Source organism: Callorhinus ursinus, unplaced genomic scaffold (assembly GCF_003265705.2).
Source record: "Callorhinus ursinus isolate GAN/ISIS: 27379988/994484 unplaced genomic scaffold, GSC_fseal_2.0 scaffold26, whole genome shotgun sequence".
Taxonomy (NCBI): Eukaryota; Metazoa; Chordata; class Mammalia; order Carnivora; family Otariidae; genus Callorhinus; species Callorhinus ursinus.
Window position 1 is genome coordinate 13785859 of NW_027397088.1, and position 12684 is coordinate 13798542.

The 12684-nt window shown below is 54.1% G+C and overlaps 1 protein-coding gene across 8 annotated transcripts in view; it reads left to right on the forward strand.

The window, feature by feature from the left end:
* The window catches only part of PHACTR1 (phosphatase and actin regulator 1), a 554233-nt gene extending 541791 nt beyond the window's left edge, over positions 1-12442 (forward strand). For 7 of the 8 annotated variants that reach the window (XM_073877583.1, XM_073877585.1, XM_025890830.2 and 4 more), the window contains 4 exons: positions 2264-2325; positions 6362-6502; positions 8623-8699; positions 9547-12442. In XM_073877583.1, coding sequence (XP_073733684.1) covers positions 2264-2325; positions 6362-6502; positions 8623-8699; positions 9547-9562 — 296 coding nt within the window. In that variant the 3' untranslated portion in view covers positions 9563-12442. Of the gene's footprint in view, positions 1-2263; positions 2326-6361; positions 6503-8622; positions 8700-9546 lie in introns of those variants that run through there. The other variant, XR_012373825.1, reaches the window with a different exon arrangement.
* The last annotated feature ends 242 nt before the right edge of the window (positions 12443-12684 follow it).

Consider the following 12684-nt stretch of genomic DNA (forward strand, 5'->3'; position numbering starts at 1 on the left):
ACCCTGCCGGCCCCCGGGGCCAGCACTGGCTTTGTCCAGCAGCCAATGAGACACTGGGCACATTTGAGCACATAATGAGCACACTCTGACGGTGAGCACATGATGACATCACGGCCCGCTCCTGGCCTCTCTTCCCAGTTGCCTAATGGGGTTGTCTTGGTACCCTCAGCCCAAGAATTCATGGCCCTGGGTTTGTAAATGGCTTTGAACTAAAGGTATAGATTCCAGAGGCGGTCGCGTGTGACCCTCGCCCCTCAGGGGGCCCTAGAAACAGGAGAGGACAGCTCCATGCAGGGTCATGGCTCGGAGGGGGCTTGTGGGTTGAGGAGGCCCCGACCAGGAAAGAGGAGGAGGGCCCGGCCCCACACAAAACATGCTGCGGGGCGGGGGGGGCGTGGCGTGGGGAGGGGGTCGCTTATCCTAGCAAGCAAAAAAGCTGGGCTGGCTGGCTGCCGAATTAGCCGTGTAGCATTGTGGCATGTGACGAGCCACTTCACGCCCTCAGCTTTTCCATCCTCATTTACATTTAGACTTGGCGGTTCCTTGGGCCCCCCGCGGCCCTACTATCCTGTGAGCCTGTACATTTTAACCAAGAGCCCTGGAGCCACCGCCTGGGTCCTCACTCTCCAGACTGTCATCCCACTGGCCCCCTGCAGACGGCACCTGTTTGCCATCTCCCTTCTTGCTTCCTGCCTCCCAATTTATCTCTGATCGATTGGTTCATACTAAGATGTTAATGGCTGGCTAGTTTGGGGAGTTTTTATCCAAGAGAAACTTGCATTTTTAAAGGGAACTCTGGGGGGGGAGATAAGATCTCTAAGTCCAGAGGAAGGAGCTCTCTCTCTTGTATGGGGGCGGGGGCCCTGGGGGGCATGCTGCACTGGGGTCCTCTGGTGACCCTGAACAAGGTCCTGAACGCCACCCCCCCACCCACCCCCGCAGTCACAGCAGTCAAACTGTGCCCCTGGGGATGTTGCTCAGCTCTACCCTGCCATTGTCCCTCCCAGTGGGAAGTGTGGCCACCTTCAGCGTGCGTGGCCTCCGGCTGTGGTGGCTGCTGCCGGGCTGGCAAGGAGGAACTGGGGGGACCCGCTTCTGTGCACAGGGGCTTCCCTCATTTAAAGACCCATCCTGTCCTGAGACGACTGAATTGCAAGGGTGCACTGCTTTGATGAGTTACGAAACAAAATTCAACAACAGGGATTTCAAAATGAGAGAACAAGTGCCCAGGGTGCCCTGGTCTGAAGACCACCCCGAAGGAGGTTGCTTTCACTAAAATGCCCTTCTAAAGTCAGGGCCGAGAAGCAGAGGCCCTCTCTGACACGGTTTGATAGACAGTATTAGGCCTAGACCCGTGCCTCCGTCCCTGAGCCCAGGAGGAAAGTGACTTTGTGCCCACGGTTGACCGCTTTGCTTTCAAGGAGAAATAAGCCCGCACCCTCCGCCCTCCGTATGTCTGCTCCATTCCCCCAGAGCCTCTTGTATGGCTCTTTGAACATCTGATGAGTAAGTCAGCCCACATACTAAGCTGAGAACCTTTAGACTCCGAAGTCGTCTCTCCCGAGACACTCCTTAAAAAGTCTAAATGCAGGCCATTGTGTCCCACACTCTGGCCTCCCACCTGCTCTGTGGACTTCTTGGAAGATTCAAAGAATTAATGGAATCAGGGCTTGCGAAAGGTGAGCGTTTTGGAATTCCTCCGTGCAGCCGGGGCTGCATTTGGCGTGAGCCGTGCCGTTTCCGTAGCACGTGGCCGGCACCCCTGCGGGCCAGCCCCCTTTCCTGTCCCCACAGAGCACCAGACACGAGGCCACATCACAGCGAGCCCCCCCCCCATCCGTCGCTGGGAGGCCCGAGGCAGAGTTGAGCGGGCACAGGCCTTGTCCCAAGCAGGGAGCCTCACCTCTCCCCCGATGCCCGCCTCCGGGCAAACAGCACCCCCACGCGTGTAGGACCTACCTCCTTGCCTCGAAGCCACACTTCTCAGCCCAGCATTCCTGCCTGGAGACTTGAAACCCCCCATGTGGCATAAAGAAAGCAAAGCGAGAAGGCCAGCCAGCTGACCATCCGTTTGAAGCCGTGCGGGCAGCTGGGAGAGCATCCCACAGGCAGGCCGGAGGGTGGCCGGGGCCGAGCACAGGAGCTCGCCGCCGCCTTTCTCAAGTGGTGAGGGGCTCGGCCTGGAGCCTGCAGACGTTCAGAGGATACACCTGTGTGTGACACTGTTTCCCAGAATCAAAAGCATCTTCACCGTTTCTTGCAGCTCGGAATGAACAGGAAGAACAAGAGGAGAAGAGAGAGATCAAGAGGAGGTTAACTCGAAAGGTGAGTGGCTTCTCCAGGTGGGAGCTGGGACAGGAGAGCGGCGGCGCTGGGCTCCGCGGGACCTCTCCCGGGGACGGTGGTCGGCTCGGTATCAGCCTTCTGGCTGGTGACGTTCTGTCGCCTGATTTTGTGACACACACCCACCCCCAAGCAACTTGAGGGCCGGTGCATTATATTTCCAATCACAGTGAATATTTTGTTTTTTAAAATATTCACCAAATTCACTAAAAATTCACCTCACCAAGCTTTGGAAATTCATTGCCAAAATCAGTAGTTCAAAGGTAACGCCGTTCTGGGCTGTGACCCTGAGAGTTTCCCTTGCGTCCTCTGATATTATTCCCTACCTGTTAACTGAGAAGTAACGGACTGTATTATGCCAGATCCAGTTTGAGTTACTGATTAGGAAAATGCCAAAAATACTGATAACTTTACTGAGGGTGTTTGAAAAGCACTTAAAGTCATAAAGCTGGAATTTCTATGTATTTTAACCCCAAAAATAGACGGCGTGGCAGCACAGAGTAAACCCGAATGGATCTAATTCTATATGAGTGGCCTAATAACAGACTCTTATTTGAGGCTATTCTTGGATGACGATGACAAGTTTAATTAATTGATGGTATGCAAGAAATAATACTATATTCTGTCTGACTAAAATGTTTTTAATCAGCTTCCTACAAGTGACCATCTTAAGAGAAAGATACTCAAATCTTAGAGACGGTTAAGAGACCCATTAAAATTAATTTTTAAAGGTTTACTAATGGATTTTTTTCCCCTAGAAATATTATATAAAGGAAGAAATTCAGAGATCCTAAAACACCGTACCAATTATTAGGGTGGTGATGTGTGTCTCCTGGACCTTCTCTCCATGGAGCATCCCAAGCATCTGGTGACAAGCCAAGTGTCGCCCCAGTTATAAGTAGGATAAGCAGGTGCCTGCAGGGCCAGGTGGTGGGCGGGCGTCCCCCTGGTGGGGACCTCCCGAACGAGAGCTAAGTGACCTCACTTCATCCGGGTGCCCCACCCAAGTCATGGTTTGATCCTCTAAGTCCCTCGGAGCACCCGGTCTTTGGGCGCAGGGCATCCCCCTCTTCCCGAGCCTAAGTAGTGAGGGGGCCTGAGGAAGAGGCACTAGCTTGTTTTAAGTGTGTCCTTGAAACGACCAGGCTACCCAGAGGAGGCTGGTGATAACCCGTCCATCCTGACACAGAAAGGTCTAGACATTCAGAAAAAAAAAAAAAAAAAAACCTAAATCAAATTTTCATCAGGTTCATTGGGGTTGATTGTTGGGCCCAGAAATTCTCCTAAACTTGAGGGGTTTCTTGCTAAAAACTCATAATAGGAAAATATTGAAGCATACGTTTCCTTCTTACAGAAACCCAGCTAACGGCATCAGTTGGCAGCAGGGCAAGGGAACGGGGTTCCCTGCCCACCCACCTCCCCGAGGGTGGGGGCAGCTGGGGATGGGGGCCCCCAGATAGCCCCTCGTTTTGACAGGGGCTCCAGGACAGGAGAGCTGGCTCCTCTTCCTTCCCGGCAGGAAAACTGCCTGAGAATTTCACCTGCCCTCCCCAGGACAGGCTTGGGGAATGGAGACAAAGGAGTTTAAGGGAAGGGAGAACTGTTTTTAAGCGAAAAGCTGAAAGGAGCTTTCACCTCTGTTTTTGCCAACGGAGACGGGCGCCTGCCAGCAGGTGGGGATTCCGTGGGGCCTCCGGGCCCTGGGCAGGTTCTTTCCCCCTGGAGCCTTGAGCGCAGCGGGACCAGATGCCAGTGGTGGTTTTCAGTTACCCACAGCCCGAGGATTTCCTCAATAGGGTTCCATTTAACGTTAAGGTACCAGTGAGAAAAATGAACCCCAGGAGCTGATGCTGACAGCAACAGACCAGTCTTTTTCTTCAGCCAAATTGAGACTAACCCAAAAATGACATGCTCCCCCTTTCAAAAAAAAACAAAAAATGCTAGCTAGCTACATGGATGGATGGCAAGAAGGAAGGAGGGAGGGAAAGACAGAGGGGAGGAAGGGACATGCACTTGAGTCAAGTTGTATTAATAGTGGGATTTGGGTCTCAAGTAATTTACTCTTCAGTATCTGGTGGCAAGTGATATTTCTGCCATAGATTGAAACGTAAGGCTGCCAACCCCTTCTGCCAGCCCACCATCCCCAGAAACCGGACTTTGGCCACAAAGATGATTTCCTCACCCTCTGAGGAGGGACCCCAGGTTCATGTGCCCCAAGAGCTACATCAGCCACCAGCCAGAGGCCCCTCTGGGCACCAAGGAGCCAGGGGCATGAGCCTGTGCCCACAGGGGAGCATCCCGAAGCTGGTGCCCTCCTCATTCCCTCCCTCAGAGCACCTGGGTGCAGCGCCCTATTGATTTGGAGAGATGCTGTCTAGAGTCTCCATGGGATTCAGGCATGAAAAATAGTCCCTGACCTTTAGATCTAACATTTCATTTCCTGTTCACTCCGGACTCTCTGCCGTCAAGTCTTTTAGTAAAATATCCTGATCATGATTTCTAGAAATGACCACTAGAAATTCCATGCTTAGCCTTGTTCTGGTCGTGGTGAATTAGAAATTAAGTTTGTCCAGCGCCCCGTGGTAAATTTTGCCAGTCCTAAGACATACAAGGGATTTTGAGTGGGAGTCCTTATGTAGCGGGGAGAATATGGAAACAGTGTTTGTATGTACTTTCATGACAGTGCAAAAGCTCCCTGAACTCGCATTTTAGAGAACATGTTTTCGAGTCAGGACAGGCCGCCACTCTTGTTCACAGCAACCCATAAAGCCTGGGGGACCTGTGGTTTCCGGCGACAAGCTCGCACTGCTGCCGGAAGGCCCCGTCCCGGGGAAAGTCAGGGCTGCCTCAGCACAGACTGGAACCACTTTGACGGGGAGCTACCCGCTGTCCAGGCGAGTAGGCTCTGCTCTTACCTGGAGCCTCGCAGTCCTGGCTCCATTCTGCCCATTGCCAACGGGCAGTCCTCTGACTGGGCATGTCCACCGTCGGCCAGCTAGCAGCACGCCAGGGCCCTCCAGAGCAGCCAGGAAACAGAGAACAGCCGGGGTGCTTCGGATTCCCGTGGGGGCGGGGGGGGGCCCTTTGCAGTAAGATTGTATCTGACTGTATTTTCTTCTATTAATAGAAGTAAATGGTCCCGGGCTTAGAGGAAAAATTGCTTTTAAATAACATCAGCTTAAACCTCAATGGACAGCCTCCTAAAGAAAGAGTGACAGTGTTGCTCCAGAAGAAGTCAACTTAGTGGCAGGAAATCCTAATAAAAACATCAGCCTTGTGCTGTTCAAGTGCAAAGTAAGGGTGCTCGTGACTAGGACAGGGAGGCAGTGAAGCCACTGTGAACTCACCCCCTCCCCGCAGACCCATCCCGTGGGTCTGTCCTCCCCCCCGGCCCCGCTTCCCTGGCACAAACCCCGCCTCGCTCTGCAAGTGGGGAGTGGCCTTTTCTTTGAACTTCTTGAGGAGCAGGGTCCCCTCGGACCTCCTAGATCATTGCTGCGTACCCCTGAATCTGCATGTTTTTGCATATACACCTTTTGTGTCTAAAACACACACACACGCACACACACACGTGTAAGATGATTTACAAGCCCATCCTGCAGAGTGCGCCCATTCTGACACATGGTCGTGGACTTACAAAACCAAAGCGAGACACCAGCACGGTGTTAGGGGCCAGTCACCTGCTGGGACAAGTGGCACAGATGTGGGAAGATCCGCACCCACAGGAGTCCGAGCTGCTTGTGAGGAGGCGCTGCCCTGTCGTTAAGGAAGAGACAGCCTGGCCGTCTGTCCCAATAAGCCTGTAGGGAGTTCCGGGGATAATAAAGCTCTGTCTCTCTCGGAGCCCTGGAAGAGGCGCAAGCCCAGGCGTCAGAAGCCCTAGCTCCCCAGCCGGGGCCACGCCCACACTCGCTGTGGGATGTGTTGGTAGCCTCTCATCTTCCCCTGTAAGTGCGCAAACCAACCAGGCCACCTGAACTCCTCTGGCTGATGGGTCCGTCTTTTTCCTTCTCTGCAGCTCAGCCAAAGACCCACGGTGGAAGAACTTAGAGAAAGAAAGATCCTCATCCGTTTCAGCGACTACGTGGAGGTGGCTGATGCTCAGGATTACGACCGCAGGGCCGACAAGCCGTGGACCCGCCTCACGGCGGCCGACAAAGTAAGCAGAGGAGCGGGGGGGGGGGGGGGGCCTCATGCCTCAGTTTGGAGCCCGTAGCCAGTAGCCAAAGCAGCATCAAAGCCGTGGTCACGGTGTCCCTAAGAGGGTGCTGGGTGGCCGGGGCCTGCCGAGGGCACTGCTTGCCCCACTCCCTCCACCAGGGCTCACTGAGCTGGCGCTGCGCTGCCCTCGAGAGGGCACAAGACAGTCACATAATATCATGCGACATGCGGCAGGAGGAAAGGCTGCAAGGGAGGCTGGGCCCAGAGGAACAGAAGAGCGCCCAGGCGGGCACAGAATGGCTCACGAGCACCAGGCTCCATGCTCCGTGCAGACTTTCAGGGAAGAGGACGCTGTCCTCAGCACCCAGGAGGAGTCCCCCAACCCAAAAGAGACAAACTCACTGTGTCTGCGGGTATCATAACCTGCTGGGAGAAACGGGACAGAGATCAGAGAGACCGTAAAACCTGCCTCCCTTCGCTAACCCCTCATCCATTTGGAAAACAGAATAATCGGAAGTTGAGTTCGTTCTATAGGAAATGAGGCAAAAGATGGGAGGCAAAAGATGCATCATTCTGGGGCATCTGGGTGGCTCAGTCAGTTGGGCATCTGAGTCTTGATCTCAGCTCAGTTCTTGATCTCGAGGTCATGGGTTCGGGCCCCACATTGGGCTCCCCGCTGGGAGAGAGACCTCATTCTTACTGTCCACCGGACCATGTATCAAAATGAACTCTACTTCGTAATCCTTTGTGACTCTAGTCCAGTCATCATGAGAGACTGGGAGAGCTAAGGGCCTTTAAAAAAAAAAAAAAAAGGTCTAAATTAATGACTACGTCCAACATGCAAGTGACGCTGGGGTGACACTGGGGGCCTTCTCTTGAAGAGGCCTGCCTTTGCCCCATGAATTCCCAGGGCCGGTGGCTTTCTTAGAAAAACCACTTGTATAAGTGGCAAGGACCTCTGCAGCGAGACTCTGGCCCGACCAATCGCAGGGAGCGTGAACGCAGGGAAGCTGCTATACGTGGGTGGGAATGATGGGACCGGAGGCAGACCGACGTTCCCCAAGTGCTTGCCACAGTGTGGGTCCACCACACAGGTCCTGATGAGTGGAAGCCTCTGCCCTCCTTTTAAACATAGCACTCCTCTCTTCCCTGTGTAGGCGTCTGTGGGGAGTGACCCCAGGGATGGCCCCACCAGCCACTAGGCGCACACGCACGCACACACCCGGCAGTTATGTCACATAAACAGGAACGGAGGAAGGGGCCTTGGCCCTTTTGTTCGCAGGCTGACTGCGGTGTGCTGAGCAAGGATGAGGGGATCAGCTGAAGCCGAGGGAAAGTACAGCGTGTCTCCACACGCGCGTGCTCAAGTTGTGCGTAGCAGCAGGGTGGGAACCCTAGTTCCGCACAGGCTGCTCCGGCAGAGGAACAGGAAGTGATAACCGAGGCTGGTAAACAGGCACACTGGGCACCTGCCTTCTCGGGGGGGAGCCCCGCTGATCCCACCTAAAGAATTTCAGCCCCCAGGGAAGAAGCGAGGTTTCCTCCAAGGCCAGACCTCTGTCCCACTCGCTCCTCTCCAGTCCTGCAGCGGGGTGCCCAGCCCGCCCCTGGGCCGCAGCTCCTCTCTGTGGCCAGTGCTGGAAGGAGGAGGCCGTTCCCACGCAGCCCATGTCCTTGATGATGACCTAGATCACCTCAGAGTCAACAGAGCTGTATAAACGAGTGAGGGCTTTATAAATGAGAGGGGGGTGCTCACCATTAATTCCCTTAATTTGGTTGAGTTTGACCCACACCTTCTAGAAGGATCCATCTTGAGGCATCACGGTGCTTGTGGCAAGCTCAGGTCATTTACCTAAGGGAGATGAGAGGTTGCCATTTCACGGGCGGCGCTCCGTGAAGACAGGGACACTTCGGACAGTTTGCCAGCTCTAGCCGTTTGCACTTACATTTAGCAGGACGAGGATTCGTAGTAGGTGCTGGGTGATTTTTCTTCCCCCCCCCCGCCCGTGAAAGAGTTCGTTTTCCGTACTTTGCCATATGGCTTTGTCAGAGCAAATGGAAATAAAAGGCAAACTCCTTTCCCTCTTCCGCACACTCACAGGCTTCTCTTCATTCCAGGCTGCCATTCGAAAGGAGCTCAATGAATTTAAAAGCACTGAAATGGAAGTTCATGAATTGAGTAGACATTTAACAAGGTTAGTGTATCGAGGGGTTCTTCCCCCTCCCCCCGACACTGTAATATCTGCTTCCAGACGGAACGCTCCCATCTGCCGCCGGGTCGCAGGTGGTGTGGCAGGTGTGGCGGGGGAGAAGGTAAAGGGTCAGCGTGAAGTTCCCCTGCGGGGAAGGAGCATTACAGCCCAGGCTAAGGGGGACCTTCTGAAAGCCTAGTTTTTAAATTATCCAAACGAAAGACCTGATAAGTGCCAGACCACCAATAACACCAGAGTGGGTTTTTATGGAAACTTGGGCTGAGAAGAAAAGACCATTGACCGTTTATAGCCAGTCAGGCCGAGCCAAACCTGGGCAAAAGTACCAAATCCACATGGCACTTCCGAGGTGTGTTTGCTCCTGTGATTCCATGTCCCCATGTCCACCTCTGGGGAGACTGGAGCACAGAGAGACTTAAGGGGCTGAGAGAAGGTCACATGGCTAGCTAGCGACGGAGTCATCGACTCAATTCTTAGGACTCGTACTAATCGGTGACCATTTTAGAGAAAGGACGTACCAGCTCTGTAGTGCTTGGACTCAGAGACACAGGCTAGGCGCTCCACCTGGCTGCAGAGTCCAGGCTGAGAGCCAGCAGGGCCAACCAGTGGGGCCCCCAGGAGCTCCAGAGTAAACCACTCCAGAATCAAAGGTGAACCCCGTGGAGCTCGAGGACTGGAGGAGTGCTGTTGGCATGTGCCTTTGGGTGGAGGTGTAACCAGACTGAGCCCGGCACTTGTCAGCAACGGGGCATCTGAGGACAGAAAGCTCCGACTGGGGAATCTGGCTCCTTTAATAGCCCCTCGGTCCTGATTTAATTATTTGTTTTCCTAGGTTTCATCGACCTTAACAGTCAAATTCCTCTTGAGTGCTATGCTGTCTTCAAAACATAAATTTATAAGAACCATAAGTGCTGGTATTTATTCACTTCCCCATTATGATGTAAATCTTCTGAACTGCCTTTTTTTAAAAAAGAAGAAGAAGAAAAATAAAAGGAAACATGATCAGGATTCTCTTTGCGAAAACGCGGTGGTCACCGCTCGGCGGTCAGAGCCACGGCACCACTGCGGATACCGACACCGGTGGGCCGGACGGAAGACTCCCCGGCGCTCAGAGCGGGCCCCGGCCTCTCCAGCCAGGCCTGGCAGGCCAACCTCCTTTAGGCTCATTTAGGTCCCAGCGAACCTCTTCCCCTCAAGTATGTGTCACCCGGGTCCAAAGAAAGCCGAGGCTGTGGGTTTGGCCTGGAATGGACTGTGCAAAGCAAATGGTCAAGTGGGCCTTCTAGACGTGGCCAGACACATGGCTCTAGGCATGGCGTCGGCTCGGAGGAGGATGCTGAGAGGGAGCCCTATCCTCGGCTGCCCGTCCTTTCTCTCCCTTCAGCCGTCCTCCGTGCAGTGAACAAAAGGGAAGCTGCTTTTCTCGGGGCGTCTGTGGTTGACCGTTGGTCCCGAGTGTGTGTGGGCTCCAGGTGTGGAAGGCCGGCGCAGAGCCCTAGCCTGTCCCCACAGACTGAGCTGAGCTGCCTTCTAGGGAGCTCCGGTTTGGAAGGTTCACTTGAATCTGCTCGGTTCAAGTGAACTGACCCATCTGTGTCACAAAAGCCAAATGTCACGGGTGCTCTTAACGCACACGGCCACTGCTGTGGCATTCCTCTGGTATTCGTGCGTCTGAGTGTGAGGACCCTGGTGAGGACAGAAAGGCTGGGGTAAGAAACTGCTTGGCTGACGTTCTTCATGTTCCTCTGCGCACCCTGGGGCCGGTGTCTGTGTGGCCTGGAAGTTAACAAACGGCCTCTGAGTATAGGACCCATGCATGCAAGCCGGAACCCAGGCCCGAGAGACTGTCCAGTCACTGATGGACGGGGACTCCACAACCACCTGATGGCCTTCTAGGCTCCTTTCTTTGCACTGAAGAGCTTCTGTGGGGGAGCTTCAGGGTTTGGCACAGGCCAGAATGGTGCAAACACCAGCCATGCCCGCCCACGCTGTACCTTCCTGCTCCTGTCTGGAGAGACTCCTTCCTCTCCCTCATGGTGCTGGCGAGCCTGGCTGGAGAGGTCTCTCTCACTGTCCCATTCACTTGGGACCACAGGGGGGGCGTGCTCTTTTGACAGAGGAACACCAAGGTTAGGTCGTGCAGTGAGAGGGAGGACAGCCCCCAAACCCTAGCAACGATCTCAACGAGGCCCACTGCAGCTGCTCCTGTTTTCCTTCTTACCAGACCTCGGAGGGCCCTCAGTCCCACAGCTCTGCCTGGCCTTCTGGAGTGGTCGCCCAGTCACCGCCATCTCTCCAGGCGGTGGCTCGCCCCCCTCCCCACGTGCCCGAGAGTTAGATGCCAGATTGGCCTTCACAAAAACGAGTGAGCCAGTGCCCAGCCCCAACCGTGTGGGAAGCGTTACTCTGGGGACGCACACCCATCGAGGAGGCGATTTCATTTCCGGCCAGCACTGAGCCAGGAGCCAGGCCTATTTTGGGGGGAGCTCAGGGCCGCCCTTGAGGCGGTGCCCACTCACCATTGCCAAGCCGTCGCCCGCTCTCCTCGTTCCCCCTGGAGTGAGTGCGCCACCGCTAGATCCTTTTCTCTCTGAATGTTGAGTCTGGATAGTTAACTGCCTCGGGAAGGTACTGTTCAGGGAAAACATGGTCGGGACTTTAGTGTGGCTGTAAACACAGTCTTCCCGAAAGGCTTACTGACGTTTGAATGTGCAAATGGTATGACGAAAGAGGTCGGGCTCTTTCGTTTGACTTCTCTGCGGCAGGCAGGTGTTCCAGGCAGGGTGCCTGCCTGGCCAGGGTTCAAGGCTGAGCTTCCTGTAACTCCTAGCTGGCCTCGTGCGGCTCCCAGGGCCCTGGCATGATGGGCGGGCCTTCTCCGGGCCCAGGAGCGAGGCCTAAGGGAGCTCCTTCCGGGGCCTGGGCTCCTCCTTCAAAGGCCAGCGGCTTCTCTGCTGGCTTTGGTTCTTGGGCCTCCGAGGCCCTGGGAACGTGACGCCCAAATCGATTTTCCCTGCAGCCAGCCGGCAGCCCAGGGATCCTGCCTGAAGCGCCCTGTTGTCGCAGTCCACTTTGAGCACAGAGGACAGGGAACACAATCTCCACTTCCATTCCTGCAGAGCACCCTTCTTGAGAAGTCAGTTGCAGGAATTAGGGGTGAACCTTCCATGCCCCTGAGATCTCACCCACCATCAAGGTGGGCTACTTCAAGCCCAGTGTAGGGGGGCTCAGCAGCCTCAGTAGACCACAGGATGGGGCCTCTGCTGTCTCTTTCCTTCTCTGAAATCTTGAGGTCTTGATAGAAATCTATCCAAATTTCTTTTTTGCTCTAAGGACAACTGGAAGATGTTACAAAGAAAGGTGAGATGGGCTAGGTGGTTTAAAATGCATCCATCCCTTTTCTGAAAAAGCGGCAGTTCTCAAAGGTCTTGTGCAGATACATTCCCAATGGAGCCTTTTGTCATTTGGATTAGTGTGAGAGGAAAAACGTGAAATTTCTCAAATTGAAAGGTTTCCCTCTCGAAATCAGACATTGCCCCACCCTGCCCCCCACCATCTGTGACGGAAAGGACTGCCATCGGCCTACTTGCTCTTTCAAAATTGCTGATCTGTTCCTCTCCAAAGGCCCTCAAAGCCCTGTAAAACTTTTAAAACTTTAGCCTTGATGTCAAATTAGAGAAACCAAACAATGTGATGGTAGATGTGATAAAAACCTGAGTTTATTTTTCTCCCGCTTATGAACGTGTATTTATATTTGCCGAATGAATATCGTGGTGTGTGCTTTGATGAATGGGATGTCAGGCTCTCCCTGTGCACAGCGGTGGGTGGAGGTCACCTTAAATGACTTTTTCTTCCCATCTGTCTGTTAATCCCCAAACCAGTTGCTTTTTCCAGTTGCTTCCCGGGTGTCTGTACATAGTTTGTCTTTGTATAGGAGCGCTCTCCTGTGTTCTAATTTAACAGATGATGG